A 27,217-nucleotide genomic window follows, 5' to 3' on the forward strand; every position below is an offset into this window, starting at 1 on the left:
AGCTCTCTCTGTCTCTGCTTTTCTTCTCGTTCCTCTCGAAGCCGCATATGCTCGAGGTTGAGTTTCTGTTCAGCTAACTTGAGTTCCCCATCCATCTTGAGTCGTGCCATCTCCAACTCGTGTAATCTGACTCTGTCTCTTTCTCGGATCTCCTCTTGCGGGAGGCCCGTTCCCCGCTCCTCGGGAGCCGTGGCGTTCCCCTCTGGTGTGACGCTGGTTTGGTCGGAGGGTCCTGTGACCCCCGTTTCTGTCCATGACTCCAGAGCGCGCTTTAGATCATCCTTGGTACTCAGGGCGGTGGCAGCAATGCCAAGTTCTATGCAAAATTGTCTCAGTTCGCGGTGGTTGTATTCTTCTAATTTCTCCATTTGGAATTTCTCGGTGGAGCTGCTATCTTTGGTCGACATCGTGCTTATGTCGTGGGGTGAGCTACTTTCTGTACGATTACGCGGTGATTCGGATCGCGCCGCTGGCCACCAATGTTAGAAAAGGTAGACGGACCGGGAGGGCCGGCCGGGGTCAGGGGGAGAGGTCTCCGGGGAGAGCCGTCTCCAGCGATCGTACAGACAAGTAACTTCCCCCCCACAGACAGATATCACACACGGATAAGGTTCACTGTTCTTTATAGGTACTTAGTTACGATACGGTAGAATGGTACAAGGAGGTCTGGACTCAGGGGTCCCCTCGATTAGAGTCTCGTAAGGTAGGGAAGGGGGTAGCGGGTCAGTCTATTTACCAATCAGGTAGTTCGGATGAGATGATGCTGAGCTCACAATCCTCGAGCTTGGTGGTGAGGTGGTACGGTCCGCGGCAGCGCCAGCAGGTCCCGGTAAGGATGGTCGATACAACGGGCCGCGGCAGCGCCAGCAGGTCCCCGGAAGATGTACGGTCCGCGGCAGCGCCAGCAGGTCCCGGTGAGGATGGTCGTTACAACGGGCCGCGGCAGCGCCAGCAGGTCCCAGGAAGATGAACGGTCCGCGGCAGCGCCAGCAGGTCCCGGTGAGGATGGTCGTTACAACGGGCCGCGGCAGCGCCAGCAGGTCCCAGGAAGATGAAGGTTGCAGAAGGCCGCGGCAGCGCCAGTAGGCAGGACGATGGTTCACAAGAGCGGGCTACGGCAGCGCCAGTAGACCGTCAGGGTTGAGTTCACTCGGTGTCTCTCGACTCCAGGATACAACTGCCTTCCTGCTCCGGAGCTGCCTCAGTTATAGGGCTGGTGCCCTTTGATGTCCGGGCCCTCGCACTTGGAGGTCGGAGGGTCCGGGATGAAGGTGTCCAGACACCCAGCAGGGGGTGGAGCCAGCGCCTGGGGGAGCTGGAGGCGATCGGCACCTGGCGGGGGGAAGAGCCCTTGACACTTCGTTCTCCCATTGACCTGCCAAGTGGTCCGCTCACGTCCTGGGTGGAGGGTGGTGCCGGGATGTCGGGGCCGGCCAGGCCCGGGGTTAGGGTCGAGGGGAGGCCATGCGGCCGCGTGGTGCAGGGCCCAAGATGGCGGCTTGACCCGGCCGGGGAAGCCGGTGGGGCTGGACCCCGTGATGAGTAGGGGTCCGAGGGCAGAGGGTCCGTCGGGAGACGGAGTACAGGTGCTTGCCGCGGGGATATGCCAGGTGGGCCGGAGTTCGGGCCCTGTCGAGCGGGGAGGGAGCAAGCCGCCTGTGAGGCCTGTCCAACAGTTGTTGTTCAAAGAGTCTGAAAAGGCCTGGACCTAATACTAAACAGACTGGAAACAAAAATAGATTTATTTATTTGTAACATGCCATTTCTGTATATGTTTACTTTACGTATTAGTCATGGATCACCTCTAGAACACCTTAAAAAGTGCTTTCTAATTATATTTGTTTTTAGCGGTATGTACAGATAAAATACAAAAATACCAGCTTTCAGTGATTTTACTTCTTTTTGTATCATCCGCAACATCAAAATGTCTGCTCTGTGTTCATTTGATCTCATCAGCATGTGCTTAACTGTATTGTAGCACAATAACATGCAATGGCATGGGGCTGAGACGTTTTAGGATGATGTCTCTGCGTATAGAGCCTCTGGGCACATAAATCATATCACTATCTTAACTTTCTACTTCAGCGGGTTGGAAGCAGTTTCATGATATTTTTTGTCTTATTGATCAAAAGGGTGTAACTTCCAATATTTGTCTCCTTCCATGCACTTCATTGCTTTGTTTCACTCACGAGAAAAAGTCACCCTAAGCATTTTTGGCAGGTGGTCAGAACAAGACCCACAGATAACTTGCTCCTTTGTCTCTCGGATACAACGAGCACCTGAGCAACAAACCCAATAAAACATCCACATGGATCTGTGAAGAAACAAAAACACCCTAAAAGCTTCAATGCCCTCACAAAATAGGAATTTTTCACTTTTTTCTCTGGAAAAAAAGTTTGGGCTGTATCCTTTGTTGTTTCCCACATATTCTGATAATATCAAAGAATATGGACAGTTTTGTTATTTATATTTCAACTGGCCACTGGAAAAGAAAACATAGACCCCAGTTATTGGCTTTAAAGTGGGAAATATGTGTTATTTCGCTCCTTATCTGCCAATCTTCTGAGAATTCCTAGAATCAGGATAAAACACGTTGGAGGATGGAGTTTCTCAATACAAGCATCTAGCCTATGGAACGCCCTGCCCTCACATCTACGCATAGATTTAAATTTTGCGCTTTTTAGGAAAAACCAAATGAGCTGGCTCTTAAAAAAGCCTTTAATTGAAGCTGCTTTTTTGTCTGAGATTGGAGAGCGCCAAAAAACAGCTGGTGAAAATTTGCTGTATAAAACCAATTTACATAACATAACAAAACCTTTTACAAGCAATGTAGAGACCTACCTGGCTGAGTCAGGCTTCACTCCCACAAATAGGGGTCGGCGACGGACCTTGCGGTGAGTACAATTTGTGAGGTTAGTCTGCTTCATTTCTGCAAGGAGGGTGGTTAATGGGCAGATTTGGTAAATAGGCCTTGAAAATAAAACACATACTGCTCCAACAAAAGCAGATTGGCTAACATAACACACTTGCCTTTGAAGTTGATCTGGTAAGACGTCCCGTCCAGAGTGAACTTGAATGAGCTCTTCGGGTCGTGCTGGTACTGCCTCTCGAGCGCAGTGCTGTCCACGCTGGAACACTTTCCTTTGGAATCCTTCAGGAAAAACAAACATACTCAGGAAAAGGAACAGATCCCACCAACCACAAGAACACAGCAAATAAACTAAACTTTGAAAAAGTCCATGCACCAGCCGTTCCACGGAAATATTCTACATTAAAACACACAGACACACCCAACCCTCCACCTGCAAACTCTGCAGGCATTTACCAAGTTTTTGGGGACATATTTGTCCAATATAGCTCATGTTTACAACCTACACCTCCTGAAGCTCCCTGTTTAAGACTTCACAGAGGATTTTATTTTGTTTTTTTTACAGGCATGGTGGTTGGTTTTGTGTGGTGATCCTAGAGAGCGTGATCCATCTACTTTGTCACTGTAGCACTCGACTGGGATGGCGTGGTGGATCCAGCTGAATGTTTTTGTAAGATGACGGCAAGAAGTGGCTGGGTGTGCGGAACTCATTTGTAGGTCTCACCTACACAGCACATTTGCTGTGTAACATATTGTTTACAATTCAAGGGGCTCACAACCCTCCAACAGAATACCATTGTTTTCGCTGTCACTCTCATTTGCAGTCTTTCAATTGCTTAACTCCCGTAGGATTCCCTTTCTTTCTTGTGTTACCTCCTCCCGGGAGCATGCACCAAGTACGTGTTCTTCCTCATTTTTTAAAACACACAATTATTTTCTAATTTGTAAGAGTTTCAATATTATTCCTGGATGTGTAATGTGTTTTCCTACTTTTTAACACAGGCATACCTACAACTTCTCATTTATGTTGCTTTCACCCTATTTTCCATTTCTATCAATGCTTTATTTACTTGTAACCACAACTGTACTACACTATGCCACTCTCCGCTACACTATATATGCCACTGCACACCACTCCACTCCACTCCACTCTACGCCACTCACTCCACTCTATGCAACTACACTCTACGCTACTCCATTCCATGCCACTTTGCTCTATGGCACTCTATGCCACTCCACACAATGCCACACTACAGCACTCAACGCTACACCACTCTATGCAACTCCACATCATTCAACTCTAAGCCACTCCACTCTACTCTTCACCGATTCACGCCACTCTATGTAACTCTACTCTTTGCCACTCCTTTTCACTTTCTGCCAATATACACCACGACAATCTGCTCAATGCCACTCTACCCTCTGCTACTATACTCTACGCCACTCCATGCCATTCCACTCCATTCAATGTCACTCTACGCCACGTCATTCTACTGTACACCAATCAACTCTATGCCACTCAATGCCACGGCACTCTACAGCACTCCGCCCTGCTCCACACCAGTCTACTTTATTCCACTCCACTCCACACAATGCCACTCTAAGCTACTCCAATCAATCAGCATTTGCATACCGCAGAACCGTTAGCCCTATGGGCTGTGGGTGCCATCTCTCCGTTGAAAAGCCAGGTGTTGAGTTCCTTTCTGAAGTCTGCCAGGGAGGGCGCTTCACACCACTCTATGCCACTCTACACCACTGTACTCTAATCTACACCACTCCACTCTATGGTACTCTACTCTATGCCTCTCAATGCCACTCTACACTATTGCACACAACACCAACCCCATCTACGCCACTCTACACCATTCAACTTTAAGGCACTCTATGCTACTCCACTCTATACCAATCTAATCTATGCCTCTATATGCATCTCAACTCCAGTCTATGCCGCTACACTCTACGCCACTTCACCCTACGTCATTCAACACCACTCCACACAATGCAACTCTACTGCACTCTATTCTATGCCATTCTACTCTACACTGCTCTACTCTACGCCACTTTACTCTATGCCACTCTACTATATGCCACTACATTCCATTCTACATCACTCTACGCCACTCTACAATACTCCACTCTATGCCACTCTACGCAGTGCCACTCCAGTCCATGCCACTCTATGCTGCTCTACTCTACACCACTCTACTCCATGCCACTCCACTCTATTCTACTGTACACCACTGCAATCTATGCCAGTCTACCCTACGCCAATCCACCCTATGCCACTCCACCCTCCACCACTCTACATCACTCAACTCCATTCTACACTATTCTACTCCGCCCTGCGCTACTCTAGTTCACTGTCCTCCACACCACCTTAGTCTTTGCCACTAACATTTAAAAATGCTGCACAGCAGCCTCAATGCGATACAACAGAGCTAAAAGACCTTGGCAAAGCCAATAGCTCTAACATAGATGAGACCTATTGCCTTTGCCAATGCTTGTTGTCACTGGGGTAGATGAAGCAGACCCATTTGAAGGTTACCTTGGGCAGTGATGAGAAAAGGGTAGAAAATGTAGGGACAAGAATTGAATCCAAAGGCTCCATTCTACCTATCAGTCTTTTAGATATGAACATTCTTTATTAACTCAGAATAGGAGCGTCTTCCTTACCAGCGGTAAGAGGTGTGGTGCAGTAGCCAGAGCGACTGACTCCGGAGCGCGGGATTCCCGGTTCAAGCCATGGCACTGACAGCAGCTCAGCATCATGGGACTCTGGGCAATAGCTCAGTTAATCTCCACAATGGACCCTAGGGCCTTGAAACGTTAAGGGGGTGATACGTTCGTGCTTTACAAACATAAAATATGACCAGCACGGTGACTCCCTGTGATCCTCTATTATATCATGCATATGACAATGTTTGGAGCAACGACTACCATGAAGATGCACCCGGTTACCAGAATTTGTGAGCATGAGGTCGGGTCGGTGCCTCCTGAGTTTGTGTATGGATTGCTCCTTCAAGCATGGCTTTCGTTCCTCTCTAGCTCTTGTGACTAGGGGTGGGCAATAAATTCTGCTCCGCTGGCTGGGTTTGCAAACTTTGCCCCTTCACTTGTAACGCAGAGTTTTGGCAATACTTTGACATCTGCAGAATTTTTCTCTCTCTTGCGGCTGTCAGTGTTAAGTTGGTGAGTGAGAATTTGCATCCCCTAGAATGATTTTCTGGAGCTAGAAAGGCACCTGCGGAGGTTTTCTCAATGCGGGCCGCGACCACTTGGCATGATAAAGCTGCATCTCAAGTACACAATTTACTTGATTGGCAGCAAAAATGCACCATGTGGTGCCGTTTGCGCTAATTTTGCAGCACAGAACAAGCGTCTGCTTCTAAAAATCGGTGTTAGCAGCGTGACGTGCCAAATTCCACCCATTCATGGAACTCTGCGGTATCTCGTGGAGTTTTTATGTAACGCCGTGGAATTCCACAGAGTGAAACCACATGAGTTCCACCCAACCTTACTTGTGACCCTATCGTTTCTTCCAAGGCTCTCCTTCACAGCCTTGTGTGCTGCACATTACACAACCTACCTGGGTGGTTGTAATAATAGTCTTGATCCGCTTAGAAGATAAAGTGGTAGTTTATTGGCAGGCACAGCGAGATCAGCGAAGCAGCACCAACCGTTCAATCGTTGTCTCTTCCCCTTGGAATGAGTGATGCATCATCTCATGCATCACACCATTCCATGACAGGGAGAAGATTCCACAGTGCACATTAATACCAGCAGTGCAAATCATAACACATCCCCTTCCCAACCAAAGAAAAGAATGCATAAAATGTTAACAAAAACTCATACCCATGAAAGCATAAAAACACCCTCACAAAAGGACAACTTGTAAGAAAAATAAAATACAGCATCGAACACTCATACACACTAAATGAAAGCACTAGCATAGTACATAACAGATTAAATACAAGCACTAGTACAATACATAGTCCTTCATTTTAACAGGCACCCTCCTACACCTAGGAGGATAATGATTGGATTCTCTTCCGTCAACAATATCCTCCCCATTTGAATGATTTCCACTCGGCAAAGAAGGTCCAGAACTCTCCACATTCTGGAAATCACTTGTGTGTCTGACTAATCTAGACATACTCCACCAGCAGCCCGTGTTAACCTTCACCACATTCTTCTTGATGGCTACAATGGTAAAGGGACCCAGAAAACCAGTTCTACCTTTGAAAGTATGTCTAGGATTCTTCACCAGCACTCGGTTGCCAACACACCATTTCCTGTATTTAACATTCATCCTGGAATCATAACTTGACTTGTACTTGTCCTGATAATTAGAAATTCTAGCTCGTCTGTATCAGCAGACATACCCCTCCCAAAACTAGAAGGCAGCCAACTAGGATTCAGTTTGGAAGAAGCTTTCCCCCCTCTTAAAACTTCAAAAGAAGACCTTAAAGTAACAGCATTCGGTGTGGTGCGATGAGCCCACCAAGTATCTCTCAAAACAGTGCTAAAAGGTATTTTCAATTCAAGAGCCCGTTGAGCACAACCCTTGACCACCCTGTTCATCCTTTCAGCTAACCCATTGGCCTGAGGTGAATAGAAGGCTGTCTTCTGATGGACAATGTTAAAGTCTTTAAGAAAACTGCACATTTCCTGGGAAACAAACTGGACTCCATTATCAGTGACTAAAAACATAGGAACCCCTTCAGAAACAAAGACATCTTTAAGAAAATCTATTACTGTCCTTGTGCTCGCCACTGACACACATTTAGTGACCACCCACTTAGAGGTATAGTCCACAAGCACCAGAACAAACCTTTCATAAGAGGGTAAGAGTTCAAACGGCCCAACAATGTCCAGACCCAACTTCGACCACACTCTGTCAGGAACTTCGACAGGGGACAAAGGAGCATTGCTGGGAATGTGAGATTTGTCGTTGGAAGCACAAGACAAATAATCTTTAACCACACCCTCAATCATCCGATCCATGCCAGGCCACCAGTACTTTTCCCTCACCCGGGCTTTCGTCAGACTCCTGCCCAAATGTCCCTCATGAGCAAGGTTGATTATCCTGTCCCTGAACATACTAGGAGGAATCACTCTATCCCCTCTCAAGAGATTATTACAGCAAAACGACAACTCCTCCTTCACAGCCCCATAAGATTTCATATCTTGATCTAGGTCCTTGTAATCAGGCCAACCATGACTCACCCACTCTTTAAGAAGAACAAAATCCTTGTCACTACTTACACCCTCCAACCACTCCTCAGATGAAAAGTCCGGCTCAGCAATCCAAGACACACACTCAAACTCACTGCAGTCTGAAGTTTAACCGACTGGCAAGCGAGAAAGGCAATCCGCAGATTTGTTGTTCAAACCAGGTATATACCGAACAACAAAATTAAACTCCTGGAGACCCTCACTCCAGCGTTTGAGCCTGGGTGTAATGTTTTCATTATGCCGGCATGAGAAAACTTGCACCAAAGGACGATGATCTGTTCGGACCACAAAAGGAATTCCCCAGAGGTAAAATCTGAAATGTTGTACAGCCCAGGACACACTCAAGGCTTCTCTCTCAATACATGAGTAATTAGCTTCTGCATCCTTAAGAGCTCTAGAGGCAAAAGCAATTGCCCTGTCTTCACCATCCACAACCTGAGAGAGCACAGTCCGTAAAAACCTTTAAGACTGGCATCTGTTGTCAGAATAGTCTTGCGATTAACATCAAAATGTCCTAGAGTGGGCATTTTACCAATTCCAGCCTTTATACAATCAAAAGCTTTCTGACACTCATCAGACCAGGCAAACTGTGTTCCCTTTTTAAGCAGAGCCCTGATAGGCTCAGCTACACTCGCAAACCCATGTATAAATTTAGAATAGAACTCAGCGAGTCCCAAAAACGACCTCACCTGGTCCTTATCTTGAGGAATAGGAGCTTTCACTACACTCTCCGCTAGCTCCAACTTGGGTTGTATGCCCTCTCCAGAGATCACATGACCTAAATATGTTACCGAACTCAACCCCACACGGCACTTTTGTCTCTTGACTGTGAGTCCCGCATCCCTCAGTTTTCCCAACACTGTATAGAGGGTTGTACAATGTTCTCTTTCATCTTTCCCATATACCAAGATATCATCTTGAAAGAACATGACATTAGGTATTTTCCCTAACACCATTTTCATGACCCTCTGGAACCATGCTGCAGCAGACGCCAACCCAAAGGGCATTCGCAAAAACCGGTAAGCCCCCAAAGGCGTCACAAAAGACGTAAGGTGTCTTGAGTCCTTGTGCAACATGACTTGGTGGTAGGCCGAGGATAAATCCAACACGCTAAAAATCCTGGCTCCTGAAAGAACACTGAGAGACTCAGATATATTGGGTAAGGGTTGACGATCCACCCAAATCCACTCATCCAGACCCCTCAAGTCAACACACATTCTGACACTTGCCCCCCCATCCTTAGGGGCAAGAACAATGGGGGCAAGCCACTCCGAAGCTTTGATCTCCTCAATAACTCCCAAATTAAGCAATCTCTGTAACTCAACCCTGAGTGGTTCAACCATCATATTGGGTACCTTTCTTACCTTGTGTACACAAGGGATGGCTCTCTCCTTAAGGACAATGCGATGCTCAAACCCCTTAAGACAGCCTAAGGCATCCGAAAAGACTTCTGGGAACTTATCAAAACACTCACAGCTTGAATCCCAAGAGTCCACCAACATAACTTGATCTTTGGGATCCTTAGCACAAGGGTTAAGCATGATGCCAAGGTCATGTTGATATCTCCATCCAAGCAAATTGTTCCCTCTTTCAGCCACATAGACTTTACCCATTGTACATCTATCCTTAAATTGGATGGAGGCTTGAACATAACCAAGGACGTTGATCTTGGAACCCCCATAGCTGACAGGATTGATATCTGGTCTCGACAAGATTACATTGTCGAGGCCCACACACTCATCCCACTGCTTATTACCAATCATGGTAAAAGGCGAACCTGAATCAGCCAAAACAGAAAAATAAAACCCATCAACCGTAAACTTACACTCAGGCATTGTTATACTGTCAGCATATATCTTCCCATCATCAGCCCTAACACTCAAAAGGATGGTGCGTACTATTTCCACATTTTTCTGTGGGATACGAGCTTTGTCAGAAGCTTTACAGGCTCTAGCACAATGCCCCTTAACACCACTCTTATTACACACCGCCTCCCTAGCAAAACAGTGCGGGTAATTAGAGAAGTGCGAAAAACTTCTACACCTCATACATTTAGGTTTAAGACCAGTAGATGCGGCCTTGTCAGAAGAATTACTACTCCCATCAGCGGGATGACTGTCACGTTCCACCCTGCTTTGAACACCCTTCAGGGAAGCACACATACGTGTGTCCTTCTCAACAGTCTTGCTATTATTAGAGACAGAAATCTTCGCCAAACTATTGCAAGTCTCGAAGTTTTCACCTTCTTCTATGACATGTACTTCACTAGGTTTCTGACCTTTTTCTTCTTTGTTCTTCCTGATTTCTTTAACCCACTTGGAAGTGTTCTCCATACCCTCCACAATGGCCACAGCTTCAACTAAAGAAGGATTCTTCGATAGAAGCTTCTCTTGGACACGAACACTGTTAGTGCACCTCACTAATTGGTCTCTCACTAACGAATCTGAAAGGTCACCAAACTCACACGTACGCGCGAGAGTTTTTAAGGCTGCCACATAGCTGCCTACACGCTCTACAGGACCCTGGAACCTAGTGAAAAAACTTATGTCTTTCCAGAACCACGTTGATACGGGGACCAAAATACTTCTCCAGCATAATCAAGGACATCTCATATACATCACCGGGAGATCCATCACCTTCACCAACAGGAATGATATCCATGCTGTCATAGGCATTCCTTACTTCCACGCCCAAGTTATGAAGAAGGATAGCTTGCTTCCTGACAGCCGAAAACTTTTCTCCACCAATGGCCACTATATAAGAGTCAAAAAGGTTTTTCCACCTTTTCCAGGGAAGAATAGGATCACCCTCTTCTGACAAAAAAGGCGGTGGCTGTGACATCTTAGAGGACGAAGCTAATGCCATTCTTATTGGATCAAAAACAGAAGAGAAACACTTCAAACCATACCAAGGCTTGTTGTAGATTTATCTCAAAATTTATTGTGCATCTGTTTGCCTTAAAAATGCCCAAAATGCCAATGTAAGCATTCTCCTCCAATTCTTTATTTACTTATGTATTGTTACCGTAGCCATTCCAGCTTAAAGTTTTGTTCACAAAAAAAACCGCTTCGTTTGTGTCTTTGTTTATAGCGTTGTCAGGGTAACGCTACGGGATGGTGACGAGACGCGCAGGAACGTGCGTTTCAGGACGTGAACAATGTGAACGAGGCAGACCAGCAGCACGCGAAGACCAGCTCGTGACGCGAAGACCAGCTCGTGACTAACGGTACAATTTAACATTGCTTGAAATACTCATAAATTCGTCTTGTACACTCACATGAAGTAATGTGATCGTCCGCTGTTGATCTTCGATCGTTGTTTTTCCGACAAGATTTAAAGGAGAAATGTTGGGAGTCCAAATCTCGAAAGAACGTTATCGTCATAGGGGAATTGATGCTTAGCCGTGTTACCCGTCCCCAATCAGGCACAGTCTACTCGTCGCCAGTGTAATAATAGTCTTGATCCGCTTAGAAGATAAAGTGGTAGTATATTGGCAGGCACAGCGAGATCAGAGAAGCAGCACCAACTGTTCAATCGTTGTCTCTTCCCCTTGGAATGAGTGATGCATCATCTCATGCATCACACCATTCCATGACATGGAGAAGATTCCACAGTGCACATTAATACCAGCAGTGCAAATCATAACAGAGGTGGGGGGTCTCTGGAGGAATATCCAGACAACAAGATGCAAACAACGAGCAGGACACCAACACAGGCCCAAAAATTGACACAGACTCACTTGATGGACGATAAGGCCGCACATTACATGGAGGTGAGACTGAGCAACTGATATATCTCCATGTTACAAGTAATGAGCATGAGCATACGAAGAACAACGTAATTAAGGAAACACAATACAAGATGAGTGAAACACTCGCATAGGTGCGGGTCTCTATTAAAGCGGAGTATCTTTAGCAGAAACGTGACCATGCACATCAAAATAGCAACAATCTGCATGAAGTCCCTGAAGATTAATAAGTATGTGCTGTATAGGACGTCTCAAGTAAACACAGTTATTAGACATGTATTCCATTCAATGCAAGAGTTACTATCCTCGTTTCTACATTGTGAAGCTGTTTCCCCTCTGCAATAATCTACCCTTCCGTGGCTGAAGAAGAAGTCAATGGTGACTAATAAGATTGAACCTCCAGGCCTTGGACACAACGGAGAGGTGGGTGTGCATCACTAGAAGAACATCAGTGATCCTCTAATGAGCTCCATGTTCATTTGTGACTGCTCTTACAACCCAACCTAGAAATGTTTAGACCTTCTGGTGAGTTCACCAAGCGCATCTCAGTCACATTCACTGCAAAATTGTCGCAAACGGCTTCACAAAGAGGCCATCCAGTCCACTCCTAAGGTCCTCTTATATTAAGTTTTGTACCGTAGTATTTTTTTTATATTTCTTAAGTAGCATTTTATGTATTGAAACTGAAGCAAATATATTACTGAGGTAGATAGTCATCTATTTGGCATATATCTGTAAATTGTGTAACCATCTATTTTTGATGACTTTACAGAAGACAATAAACAATCTTTGACATTGACATATCATTAAATCTGCCCATTTGCTACCTGAGCACTGTGGGCGCTGTACACACTGCACCAGGATGTAACACTAGAGGAAACCACTGCTTCTCAGGGAAACATTTGAGTGTAAGGTACTGCCTACAGACATGGGATCTACAATTACTCTAGCTACAACATGTTGCTTGAATATGAATTTACCTTGAGAAAATGAAAGACAAGAGGCGTTTGGCAAAACAGGAGCAGTTAGTTTAATTACACGAAGTGGCCAGGAGAGCAGGGAACAGAGTCGGGATCTAAAGACTGTCTCAACACACATCGGTTTCGGCTGTCATTTTATACATTACATCAATTGTCATAAAACAATTTGCACATTCCTTTGGTGAAAGAAATCTAGTCCTAGTCACAGAACCATAACATTGACCACCTGATAAGATGCACAGGTGGGTCTTGACCTTGCGTGGCCACTATGTGGGTCAGTGGGTACATGTCCAGATGTCGGGCATGGGAAGCGCATAATCACTACGTGTAGTGCGCATGCTGTGTTCTGAATGGTGCCTTCGTGTAGCATTGGACATTATGGTGTTTTGGGAATGCGTGCCCCTCGGGCTAAACGTGTTTTATTGGGGCCAATCTGCTCGGACCATTGTGGTGTCGCTGCCTATCTGTGAGATCATTCTGATTTTTTCCTGTTCCTGCGCTTGTCTACGGTTTATGTGCCACCCCACCTGTGTTCTGTCCAGCAGTTGCTTCAGGCTTAGGTTGAAAGGCGTATTTCTAACTTGGGGTTCATGAGGTATTATCGAGTGGATTCAACAATAGCGATGTAAGTTTATTGTGCGTATATATATCATGACGTACATTGATATTGTATTTTCCAATATTAACAAACACATTGCCTGTTGTTGCAGGTCCCTGGCATTGTGTGTGTTCCACTAGGGGCAACATGAAGCTCCGCTGACTGTTGGCCGGTCGACCACACGAGTCTGCCTGGGGAGTTTAGACTCTGCCTTATGCAGTGGGAAGATGAAGGCTCTGAAAGGAGGTGATAAGCAGCAAATGGTAGCTCAGAGATGAGGTGCAAGGTGACTTGATAAGAGTGTGCAATGCAGATTAGAAGTGGACTTCCAGGGGGCATTGGAGAGAGAATGGGTGTGCACTGAGCATTCTGGGACTCTGGAGAAGGACACTTGGAAGTTTCAAGGCTGGTGGATTCTCCAAAAGAAGAAATATTCAAAGAAGCAAGGATGAGTTGTGTCATTTGGGAAAGGAGCTGTCCGGGAAGATGAAGACAGGGTAACATATGTTGGGCCACCCTTTAATTCTATAAGCCCTGGAGATGACATCAAGCTAAGATTCTAGCATGGTAGTCTCATTGGAACTTAGGCACCCAACATCGAGAACCATAGCAGTCCAATAGAAAGCTTCCACAGTGTAAATTAAGAGAGAAAGTTCTCCATATTCAAGCTGGTTCCATAAGCGTGCACAAAGCTATTTGCCCTCTTTCGTAGCTGGCTCCATGCTGATAAAGAGATTGGTGCTGCAGTATCTGTGCTATCATGAAAACAAAGCGCAGGTGCTGGTAAATACAGTATCAATGAAGGATGATTATAGAGACCACAGTCATAAGCTCTGTATATCTAATTCCGCCTACTTGGTAACATAATGTAGTAGTTTGACTGCCTACTGCAAGGATGTTTTAGTCCAAGATTCAAATCATGATGTGGCAATCTCAGGTTTTAGTTGGTATAATCTTATTAAATGGCACCAACTGAATGACAAAGAAAAGTATCTTTAAGAAAGGGATGTCTAAATACAAACTTGAGTGCAAAAAGGAATTTTTCCCTTGGAGTCAACTACCATATAAACCACAGTCATTTATCCAAAATGAACATTATTCACACAAATATATATCAACAAGAGGGGAACCCATCACAATTATAAACTTACAATAAACCATATGAAAACATTAAAATGTTTTTTTTTATTTGTTTCCCATTGGTTTGAAAATTCATTAATGACACAGAAAGCTAAAAAATGCAAATTCATAAAATATATATACAATAAGTCACAGATATAAAGAACAAGAGCCAACGACAAGTGAAATCTTTAAAAAAATCATAAAAACATTAATTTGATTGAATCTATTTACAATAAAGTCATGAACATATAGGATATTCCAGACTTAATAGTTCATCGAATTTAAAACAACAAAGGCGTAGACGCGTTTCGGTGTACTGCCAAATAATGCACCACCTTCATCAGGACTTTCCTGGGTAAATGTCTCTTTTCTCAGAACTTATGGAGATGAACAAGATAACGAAGGTGTAGGAAAGCCTTCCTAATATCCACTTCGATTCTTAAAACAGGGGGTTCTCTGTTCTTGTTTCATCTAAGAGCACCCACTGTTTTTCAAACATATACTTTCATCAATAAAGAGTGATGATGTACTCTGATATCTAAAGTAAAATTGGGGTCACCTCAAGACCTCTGCCCCCACATGTCTCCAAATCATTATTACTGGAAATCCAGAGTCCTATGTTAACACTTTTGAATCAATATTTCTCCAGGGATCATTCCGAGAGCTTTAAAGAATGTAGTAGTAATCCTGCTCCTAAATAAAACAAGGGGAAGAGATCACAATCTTGAACAATTATTATCTGATATCCATCTACAATTTTGAAAGCCTTTTTAGCCCAAGAAGTGTGATGTCATCCATAGGAGACTGTCTCTCTTAATCCCCTTCAAGCCAGGTTTCAGCCAGCGCAAAGTACCAAATTGCGCATGCTTTCTGTACTAGATGACGTGCGTAGATCAGAGTTGATCCTATTAGACCCTTTGACATGGTTGTCCCTAACATCTTGGTCAACCGTAAGGAGGCTGCCGGCCTGCAGGGGCTGAGCTCTTAGAAGGATAAAGTAATTTCTTGGGAAAGTCCTCCGCAAGTCCATCTAGCCCCTTTTAAGGCTAAATCAGTTCACCTTGATTGCCGACCTCCTCAAGGAGTTGGGAAAGAAAGATTGCAGATTCAGCAACTATGCAGATGACTCCCAAGTCTTCTTTAGATTAGAAGGCACTACCACATACAAGAAGAATGTTTAGAACAATATGCAATATATATGGCAGCGGGTGGGTAAAAATTTCTTAAAATTAAGCACATATAAAACTGAAATTGTGATACTGAAGAGCACTGAAGAGGCCATCTGAGATGGGCCTTACCCCTGACCTCAAGGCACAGATGTTTGGCTATTACGGATTACATGCGAAATCATACCACCTTGGCGTGCTCAGTACGCGTATACACAGGCTAGAGGCAATTCAAAATCAATCAGCTTGCATCATCTTTAATTTCACAGAAAGCTCCTGTGCCATCTAGCCTTGAAATCCTTACACTGGCTTCCTGTAGAGCATCAAGCCAAATTTAAAGTTTGGTGTCTCACTTTTAAGCACATTAATGGCCGTGGGTCCCCAGACTATAGCTTAAACGACTAAGAGGTAGTCCCCCGACTGCGAGTTTCGCTCCTTATCTGCCAATTTTTTGAAAATTCCAAGATTTCTGATAAAACGACTTAGAATATGCAGCCTCTCACGTTTAGCACTGGCTAACTGGAAATCCCTTTCTGTACATTTATTCATGGAACAAAACTTTATGCTCTTCAGAAAGAATCTAAAGACGTGGCTTTTCAAAAAGCCTTCTTTTAAGTCTGCTTGATTTGGTTGAAAGTCCCCCGAGCCTCAAGAAGCCAATGGTGAGTGTGCACTATATAAGAGCCATTAACATAACATAACTTTACTTTTATGATAACAAAACCTTATGCAACCTCTATTTTTCACCAACTCTTAGTATAATTTCTCCTTTCCTCTCTGCTTCTATAGTTCATTCGTCTGATTCTCCTTTTCTTCCCTTGGTGCCCTCATCTCAATTGCCTTATACTGTATTTGCCTATAGATCCTATAAGCTTATGACCTCGTTAATTTTTGCTCTGAAATGCTCTGCTTTGCTCGAATTTAACAATATTAATCATCCTCTGCATCAAAATAAATGTGTTCATATTTCACTGCACATATCCATTGTACTTCAGATTTTTGTTTTTCTATAAGTTTTTTTGACTTTTCTATGAAACAGCATTATCACGCCAATTTAAGATTGTTTGCACTTTATAAAGAAGCTCAATAGATAATAAAAAATAAATAACGCCCTATTATTCAAGCAACAGTAACGCAAATGTTTATATGTGGCTAAAATATTAGTCATAATTATTGCATAATACATGGAAGCCTGAAATACCTGTATGAAAGCCTGCCTCTAAATTACTTATTATAGGCAACCTATGAAGTCTCTAGGCGCCTGCAATAAAGTAATGAAGGAACAGCTCAAATATAGTAAGTTATTACACTTGAGGTCTGACGTCATAAAGCTACTGCCAGAACTACCAGGACGGGTGAAAGACCCCCGTTTCCAGAGCATAATTAAACTTCAAGTTTAAATACGGAAAAGGAAACCTGGCTTTTCCTTCTTCTGTTTTTTTTTCTAAATGAACAGTGATTTTTAGAAAGGACATATTTATTCTCACATCTTTAAGCTATTCTAAGAAAGACAATCTATCAGCGTGTTTCTACAGATTCTGAGCTACAGCGTTTTTAAGTCTAACTTTCATTAAACTGATTCTAATATCTCCTGGGTGTATTTCATTATGCACATTTATTCTTCATAATGTCTGCAAACATTGTATCTCCTTCATATTAAACAGCAACACACCAAGGACTTAGATGGTTTGCGGAAAGGATGATGGAACGACTACATTTTATATGAAATAAACCTCCCCCTGCTGTATATAATCAGGATATTGCAAATCACCTCTGAGTTACATGACAGTATAAAGGAACTCCTCAGTGAGTTGCAATATTCTTATCAAGTACAGAGGGTGTACTTTATCCCATATATAATCATTGCCAGATTCTTGAGGAGATGTAGCTGGTAGGGCCAACAAAGCATTATTGTCAAACATCTTCTGCTTTCCCTTTAGGCCTTGCAAGCATTTGCAATAGCAGACACCAGCCTTAACTTACCTTTTCTCCATAGGCACACCAGTGGCCATCAAGCCGGCAGTACCACACCCAGCGGTCACTTCTTCCTCTCCAGCGTCTCACCTTCACATCCTTCCCTCGAACTCTCATCCTTTTGAAGTCTATGGACAGCGCCCTGAAACAGTTCCAGGAAGAAATGAGCCACAGGAAGACATTTGCTTTGCTGGACATCAACACTGCAGCAAGGAAATAAAAATGCATTTTAATATGTATAAAAAGCCCATTTGAAGGAAGGTATTTTTCTGGAACTCCTGCCTTTATCACCACACTATGGGTCTTTTTAGGAGTGGTATTCCACGGAAATATCTACTGGAATATGTTAAGGCCAAATTATTGTGGCACAAACATTGAGGAATAAACTATTATGAAGGCAAGTTTATATAGGTAGCACAGGCTATCTACATTTAACTCTGTATATATGTACCTTGATGATATATATATATATATATATATATATCGCCATATATGTATGTCGGAACCACAGAGGCATTTATCACGCATGTCTTAACAATGTGGTCTGAACCACATATGCGTCATTACAATGAATTCCCTTACTACGCCAGTCGTTACAACGACTTGCCGTGGGGAAAGTCCGGGACTTTGGAATAGTATAATTTACTATTCCTACTCCAGTCTGTGCAACAGTCGGGAAAGTGTTAGACTTAGAGTCCAACATCCGTCCATCAACGCTTTCCTTAAGGCAAGTCATTGTAATGGCTTGCGTGGTGAAGGAATGCGTTATAAAGACACATTTTGCTCTGTCAGTGGCAGAGGCCTACTCCAATCATGCACTAACCATGTTCTCAAACTCCTATTCGTAATCCCTGTGCCTTTCTGCACGCGTTGTCCAACCAGACCCCAGGCATTCTCATAAATCCGTTCAGTTATGGTCTAGCCGTGCAGGGCATACATTCTCCAAGCACCAGATTCTATCAAACGTCTGCTGCTCCAGGAGTGATGACAGGAAGGGCAACTCCCTCTTCCTCTCCAGAGTCCTCTGGCATTGTGTTTGCACCTTCCAATATTGTGTCCACCTCACACCAGTCCACAGCTGCAGGCCATGCAGCTGCTTTGCCTTCCCTTTCTTGTGATCTTGTAGGTTCTTCGGGCCCCTGCAAAGGTTTTGTGAGACCCCCTTGCGTTTTGATGAATGTTTGTTGTCGCTGCTCCCCCATTCCCCGGGTCCTGCCTTTGTTATAAGCTTCCAACCAGTCCCAGGCTTCTGTGTCTTCGGAAAAAACATCAGTCTGGCATCATTTTCAGTTTCACCTGCTATAGAAGCTTGTACTGAACCCCATTGTCATAGAAGACCCTTTTCCCTTTAACAATGGTGACTCCATTTCGCTCTACTACCAATATGTAACCCAGGAAGATAGCCTCCTTTTGTTTCCTAATCACATAGTTACTGGAGAGTCCGACTTTCTGGAGAACAGTGTTGTGATCCTTATAAGGAAAGAGCCCCGCCGCCACCGATCTGAAGGTTGCCCATGGGGGGCATCGTTGCAGACATCCGGTGATCTCTATTTAGAGCAAAGAACTTAGTCAACGCCTGCAAAGCCTCTTCGCCACTCAACCAGGTCTCTAAATATACTAACATATCAGTAGCTTCACATCTTTCCTTTCAGGTATCCCATTAATGTGAATAATATTCTTCGGGTTCTGCCTTTCAGCTCTAATTGCAATATGTGCTGGGATGCCCGCGGGAGCCATGCGCTCTATAAATCCCTAATCCTAAACCTAAACCATGAGCAGTTTGTCAGTGAATCTAGACTATCGACAATTTGAGACAGTTCATCCATTCTTGGTTCATTTATGGGCACTTTCTCCGACATCTGATTTTTGCCTTCGCACAGGAGACCCAAGTTACCCACCACAGCATTTATTTTTGCCTGAAGGGCCCCTCAGGAAGCCTCAATGGCGCCTAGGAGTTTGTCTAACTTAGTTCCTCTGTGCACGATGGACTGTCCTCTAGGCTTCGGTATAATTCTCCCTGGGTCTCTTTCGCAGGGCAGGGTTTTAGTCAAACAGTGTGACATTGTTTGGTGTGCGTTTACTTTACTGTCTTCGTGAGATTCCTGACACTCATTTGGATTCTACATTACTGATCTGTAGACATTCGGTGTGAAAATACAGCAGACAGTCACTTTATAATCTCGGCAGTTCTGCTATCACAGAGGACATGCCCAGTTGGCTAGCAGGGAAAAGAAGGAGGAAAAGTCCTCCGCATCATGTCTGCCTAAAGAGTCCCCCACTTTTCCTGTTTCTATGTGAGAGAAGGATCATTCTCTGTAATGCACAGTCCTCTTGTTTATTGCTCAGCTGTTGATGCCTTTGGAGAATGCACCTTTTTTGTCAGGGAGCTAATCCTTCTGACTGCAACGTCCAGTAAGAGCTCGCTTTGTTGTAAAAGCCCACTCTAGGCAGCAAAGATGCATGCAGTGCTTAATTTTAGCCGGTGGTTTCCGATGCTCAGCCCCGGCACTTCATTGTCGACACTGGCACTTGTGACAGTCTGCCACAAGGTGGCGCTGTTTGACTAATTTAGAGGTGACCACGACAACAGTTAATTATTGATTCAACATACTTAAAAAAAAATACTATTTCCTGTGCAGAAGACATTCTTACAGCTTTGGGGGCCTGGAATAGTCTCACTTGTCACACTTGTAGGAGCGTGATGGTTAGTGTGAGAAGTTGGCCTGGTATATGATGCTCACTAGTTAACGTGATCACCTTGTACCATGCCAAGCAACCCTTATGGTGTGGTTGTAAGTCAATCTTTTCGGACTAGCTGCCCTAGTGGTAGCGTAGGCTAAGCAGTCTTTGAGGCTAAACTCGTGAAGCGTGTTAAGCCAGCTGTTTTACCAAATGCAGCCCCCTTTTATACCAATGAAAGGACACCACACAGATATATATTCAAAATATATATGTATTTATTTCTCAAAGTAACCCCTAGTCTCTTTATGAGCACAGGAGCACAAATCGTCAAACAAGATTACAGTAGAATACACAGAAGTTGCACTCTATATGGATAGGCCCTGGTGGCCACTCGAACCATATACTAAAATAGTGGTATAAGTACCACGAACAGAAAAGGGAAAAGGCCTAGGGCCTCTAGAATCGCTGGGCCTACAAGGAGCTAACTTCAGTTAGTGACCAGGAGGTCCACGGGTGGCGTGTGCAGAGCAAATAGTCACACGCGTGCTCCCATAGGTTTCAATGGGTGCGTAAAAAGTACAAAGTTATTGCAAAGAGGATCTTCCGGATGGACTAGGAACTCAAGATTTGGAACACAGGCACTAGAGATGTAATACTACACTTGGGCACAGGTGTGCCAGCTTTACCTCACCCACAGGAAGCGGGTGCATAGGCCTCGAAGTGCGTCGGGTTTCTTCTATCTGTTCCGTGGAGCCTGAAGACTAAGATGCTGCAGGCGGTCGGTCCGGGAGAGATGCAGTGGATCCAAGAGTGGATCGGAGATGTCGAAGACCTGTAAGCAGAGGGGACAGTGTTCACAGTCACTAGCCAGTGACCAGCGTGGCACCAGGTGGGTACCAGGCAATGTCGGGTGCAAACAGGAAGAAAGGTGTAGCTTGTCTCTGCAGCCACGTGGTCCCTGGAGGTCGACGACGTCCAGGAGTCGGTTCACGAGCTGTCCCACGCAGGCTCTCGCTGTCGGCGGTGTCGGCGACTTGATCGAAGCAAACAAGCCTTGGCAAAAGAAATTGTTGTAGGAGATGAAATAAGCTGATGGTTCTGACCAGCAAGGTCAGAAGGACTGCTCCTTTGGAGGGGAGCAAGGGCCAGTCTGGAGCAACCAGACCAGCGGTGTATTTTGTAGAGTTCGTCGCCAAGATGGCTACTAGCCAGCGGGCCAGCAACCGGTTAGGCGCGTCGAGTGGCAAAATGCAGAAGGGCCCCACGCAGATTGTGGAGATGCTGGAGGGCTCACCTTTGGTGCAGATGCTGCTCGGGTGTTGGGCTTCTCAGATCCCAAAGCACAACTTGGAGGGAGCCTCGGTTGTTGCACTTGTCAGCTTGTCGTAGTCGTTCCAAGATGGCTGGCTCCACGTGTCTCGGTGCCTCCACGGGTCTCCTCTTTTCAGGGACTGTGGATCGGGCGGTGAGAGGTCTGGAGGTCCAGGTCTTGTCAGTCTCTGGGCTCGGGCTCCAGCGGGAGGCGGCGGCAAAGCAGACATTGATTCGCTGGATGGTGCTTGCGTTAGCAAGGTGGTCACTCCCTGACCACAGGGGAGATTTCCTTCAGTCTTCTGTGCAGCAGGATGTCGAAGTTCCCGTCTTCTTCTTAGTTTCAAGTTGATTCCAGGATGTCTGAAGTCTTAGGACACAGCTCCTACCTTTAAGCGGATTCTAGGGGCCGGACTACCTGCTAGGTCCCTCCCTATGGGTGGGACCAGGAAGGGGGGTGGTTACACCCCCAATCCTTTGTCCAGCTCGCCCCAGGCCCGGGACTGGTGTGCCCCAGGACCGGTTTGAACTGGCATATGCACCGAGGCTCCTTGTGAGCCACAGGCATGTCTGGTTTCTTTCAAGCCCTACCTGACCAATACACAAAATCCTGTCTGGGGTGGTGCACGCACCTCCCCTGGCAGGAAACCCTTTGTCCACACCTCCCAAGCTGGAAGGACTCCCAGCAGCAGGAGGGCAGACTTGTGTCTGTGGTGGCAGCATCCATTTTGTGGAGCTGAGGCTATGTCTGATTTTACCCGGGTTTCAGGTACTGTACATGTCGTGTCCCTCTAGAAGGGTGGAATGCTAACCCCGTCGCCAGAATTGGCGAGGGGTTAGTATTCCAATTCGTATGACACCTTACTCGACATGTTTTGATAAAGCCAAACCAAAGATAGCATTTAACCGCGAGGTTCATAATGCACTTAAGAGTATATGGTATGACGATATCTGGAAACAGTAGAAGGAAGTTGTTCCGACCACTGCAGACAGGCTCAGCTCATGCCAGAGCACCATCTCACATGGAACCAAGCACTCTGCCTTCAGGATTGTTAAGGCCTGCCATAGGAGTGACTTATAGGTTACCAGGTGTCCCATTTAAGGTTAGGTATAGGTATACTACACCTAAGTAAGAGGTGATTACACCAACTTACCCCAGCTGAGTGATCAGCCAGTTGTGTCAAATTGTTAGGCCAAGCCTGGGGTGGCATAATACATGCTGCAGCCCCTGGCAGGCCTTGGGTACACCAATGCCCTGGGTACCTAGTGTACACTGGTACAGGGGCTGACAGGGTGATCCACTTCCAATTGGTTATGCACCTAGGGTGCATAGTTTTAATTTAGTAGAGAGAACAGCAGGCTGGGGGTCTGATTGGCAGGCCCACAGCCTCAATATGTCAAAAACCAGTGAAGCAAAAAGCAAAAATTTGGGGTGACCATAGGATAGCAGACCCTACTCTCCTACACAACCCCCCCCCCAAACGCTGGGACATTAAACTAGCCTTGACCAGTCTCGTCTTCATGTCCTAAGTGGAAGTACCTGGAGAGACCATCTGCATTCCCATGGTCAGTACCTGGCCGGTGCTCCACTGTAAAGTCCATCCCCTGTAGGGAAATGGACCACCTAAGCAGTTTGGGGTTTTCACCCTTCATCTGATTTAGCCACAAGAGGGGCTTATGGTCGGTCTGAATCTTGAAGTGAGTGCCAAACAAGTATGGCCTCAGCTTCTTCAGGGCCCACACCACAGCAAAGGCCTCCCTCTCAATAGCTGACCAATTCTTCTCTCTGGGGGTCAACCTTCTGCTAATAAAAGCAATGGGTTGGTCTTGACCATCTACATTAAGTTGTGACAGCACAGCTCCCACACCCAACTCAGAAGCATCTGTTTGGACAATAAACTCTTTGGAGTAGTCAGGACTTTTCAGGATAGGTGCAGAGCACATGGCCTCCTTCAGGTCATCAAATGCCTTTTGACAGCTTACTGTCCACTGAACCTTTTTGGGCATCTTCTTGGATGTCAGATCATTAAGAGGAGTCACAATGGACCAATAGTTCTTAACAAACTTCCTGTAGTACCCAGTCAAGCCCAAGAAAGCTCGAACTTGAGTCTGGGTGGTTGGAGGGGACCAGTCCTTGATGGATTGTATCTTACTCTCCAGTGGTTGAACTTGGCCTCCACCTACAAGGTGGCCCAAATATACAACCTTACTCTGCCCTATCTGGCACTTAGTAGCCTTGATAGTGAGGCCTGCCCTTTGCAGAGCCTCAAGAGCCTTCTTCAGGTGGATCAGGTGATCCTCCCAGGTGGAGCTAAAGACAGCAATGTCATCAAGATATGCTGCGCAAAAGTCATCCAACCCAGTAAGGACTTGGTTCACCAGCCTTTGGAAGGTGGCAGGTGCATTCTTCAGACCAAAGGGCATCACCACAAACTGGTAGTGCCCACCTGGGGTTGAGAATGCTGTTTTGGCCTTAGACTCCTCAGCTAATCTGATTTGCCAATAGCCAGCTGTTAAGTCAAATGTGCTCAAAAACTTTGCAGAAGCTAGTTTGTCTATGAGCTCATCTGCCCTTGGAATAGGGTGTGCATCTCTCCTGGTGACAGCATTGAGTCCTCTGTAGTCCACACAGAACCTCATCTCTCTCTTGCCATCTTTGGTGTGAGGTTTGGGGACCAGAACCACTGGGCTAGCCCAGGGGCTCTCTGAGGGTTCAATGACACCTAATTCCAGCATTTTATGTACCTCAGCCTTTATACAGTCCCTGACGTGGTCAGGTTGTCTGTAAAGCTTGTTCTTTACAGGCAGACTGTCACCAGTGTCCACCACATGGGTACACCAGTTAGTTTGACTAGGTATCAAGGAAAACATATGTGAAAATGATTGTAGAACCTGTCTACATTCAGTCTGCTGATGGGCAGTGAGGTTGCCTCCAAGGGTCACTCCTTCAACTGAGCCATCTTCAGGGTTCTGAGACAACAGGTCTGGGAGAGGGTCACTCTCTTCCTCCTGTCCCTCATCTGTAGCCATGAGCAAGCCCATGTCTGCCCTGTCAACATATGCTTTAAGCCTGTTAACATGGAGTACCCTGTGGGGACTCCTGGGAGTTCCTAGGTCGACCAAGTAGGTGACCTCTCCCTTCTTTTCCAGGATTGTATGGGGTCCAGACCACTTGTCTTGGAGTGCTACTGGGGCCACTGGCTCCAACACCCATACCTTCTGTCCTGGCTGAAACTCAACCAAGACAGCCTTTTGGTCATGCCAAGCTTTCTGTAAGGCCTGGCTTGCCTCAAGGTTTTTGGATGCCTTCTCCATATACTCAGCCATCCTGGAGCGGAGACCAAGTACATAGTCCACTATGTCTAGCTTAGGCTTTTTGAGAGGTAACTCCCATCCTTCCTTCACCAAACACAGTGGGCCTCTCACAGGGTGCCCAAACAACAATTCAAAGGGGCTGTAGCCAACTCCTTTTTGTGGGACCTCTCTGTAAGCAAACAGAAGGCAGGGTAGAAGGATGTCCCATCTTCGCCTGAGCTTTTCAGGTAATCCTTTGATCATACCCTTTAGGGTCTTGTTGAATCTCTCAACAAGCCCATTGCATTGTGGGTGATAAGGGGTGGTGAACTTGTAGTTGACACCACATTCCTTCCACATAGCTGTCAAGTATCCTGACATAAAGTTGGTACCTCTGTCAGATACTACCTCCTTAGGAAACCCCACTCTGGAGAATACTCCCAGCAGGGCCCTGGCCACAACAGGAGCTGTAGTGGTCCTAAGGGGAATTGCCTCTGGATACCTGGTGGCATGATCCACTACCACCAGTATAAATCTGTGCCCAGATGCAGTGGGAGGATCCATGGGACCCACTATGTCTATTCCCACTCTTTCAAAGGGGACCCCCACCACAGGTAGTGGTATTAGGGGGGCCTTTGTTGTGCCACCTGATTTGCCACTGGCTTGGCAGGTAACACAGGAGCGACAAAACTCCTTTGTATCTTCATTCATGTGAGGCCAGTGAAAGTGAGGGACAAGCCTGTCCCAAGTCTTATTCTGGCCTAAGTGTCCTGCTAAAGGAATGTCATGGGCCAAGGTAAGAAGGAAGCCCCTAAATTGCAGAGGTATAACCAACCTCCTGGTAGCACCAGGCTTGGGGTCTCTAGCCTCTGAATAAAGGAGCCCTTCATCCCAATACACTTTATGGGTACCTTGAGCATTCCCAGCAGCCTCAGCAGCAGCCAGCTGTCTGAGGGGTTCAAGAGAGGGACAGGATAACTGAGCCTGCCTCAAGTCAGCCCTTGAAGGTCCCCCTGTCCCCAGAAACTCAACCTAATCAGGTTCAAGCTCTTCAGGGACAGTTCCTTCAGGGTCCTCTAGATCAGCTTCCTGGGAAGGCTGATCATCACTCTGAGGCAGGGGGGAAGGCACAGCCTTGACCCTCCTGTTCTTCTTCTTGGTAGGTGCTTGGTCTATTGTTCCAGGATCCAAGACCTGAGGTTCAGTGAGGCACTTTTTGGCCTGTGACCTGGTCACAGCAAGGACATGTGATGATATACCTAACATCTCTGCATGAGTCCTGTACTCCACTTCTGACCATAGAGAACTCTCTAGGTCATTGCCCAACAAACATTCTACTGGGAGGTCTGCACTAACCACAACCCTTTTGAGGCCAGTTACCCCTCCCCATGAGAAGTTAACAACTGCCACACTATGTGAAGTAGTGGCATTGCTGGCATTGGTCACCAGGTAGTTCTCACCTGGTATGTACTGTCCAGGGTCCACAAAGCCTGGTGTCACCATAGTGACACTGGCACATGTGTCCCTGTAGGCTTGAGCCACTTTTTCATTTATTAAAGGAGTCTGTCTGTACTTGCCCAGGTTACTGGGGCTCACAGTCAGGGACAAATCAATGTCCCCATCACAGATCAAGACTGCCTGTGTCAGGGTTCTGTCTAAGTCAGAATCTCCTTCAGTTCCCATAGTGATTCCCACTACACCCTTTGTCTGGGGACCAACACTGCTAACAGTAGTACTGGGAGCAGGTGCCTTAGGGGCAACAGTGTTGGGGGCTCCACCCTTTTTGCAATCACTAGTCCAGTGAGTTGTATTTTTGCAATGATTGCACCAGGGTTTCTTTTGACCTGCTTTCTTCTTTTTGGACTGTTGTTGGGACCCACCCTCCTTAGCAGTAGTTTGGGGCCCTGTTGAAGACTTCTGGTCTTTAGATTTCTGATCTCCACCCTTTTGGTCTGTTTTCTTCTGATCACCCCCTTGGCCATGGTTCTGGTTCTTTTGCTTAACCCTGGTTCTGACCCATTTGTCTGCCTTCTTTCCCAATCCTTGGGGAGAGGTCAGATCAGAGTCAACCAAGTGTTGATGCAGTTGCTGGTTTTGACAGTTATTTAAAATCTGTTCTCTCATCATCAAATTATACAATCCTGTAAAATCAGATACCTTACTTCCCAGCAACCAACCCTCCAAAGCCTTAGTGGCACATTCAACATATTCAGACCAGTCCTGAGTCTGTGTCTTTTG

General features: G+C 45.8%; 1 protein-coding gene across 1 annotated transcript in view; it reads right to left on the minus strand.

The window, feature by feature from the left end:
* The window catches only part of LOC146770466 (uncharacterized), a 189,147-nt gene that overhangs the window by 92,295 nt on the left and 69,635 nt on the right, over positions 1-27,217 (minus strand). The window contains exons 4-6 of the mRNA XM_085640443.1: positions 17,702-17,834; positions 3,031-3,151; positions 2,842-2,929 (exon numbers count right to left, since the gene is read on the minus strand). Coding sequence (XP_085496569.1) covers positions 2,842-2,929; positions 3,031-3,151; positions 17,702-17,834 — 342 coding nt within the window. The remainder of the gene's footprint in view (positions 1-2,841; positions 2,930-3,030; positions 3,152-17,701; positions 17,835-27,217) is intronic.

The sequence above is a fragment of the Triturus cristatus genome, unplaced genomic scaffold, assembly GCF_964204655.1.
Source record: "Triturus cristatus unplaced genomic scaffold, aTriCri1.1 SCAFFOLD_205, whole genome shotgun sequence".
Taxonomy (NCBI): domain Eukaryota; kingdom Metazoa; phylum Chordata; class Amphibia; order Caudata; family Salamandridae; genus Triturus; species Triturus cristatus.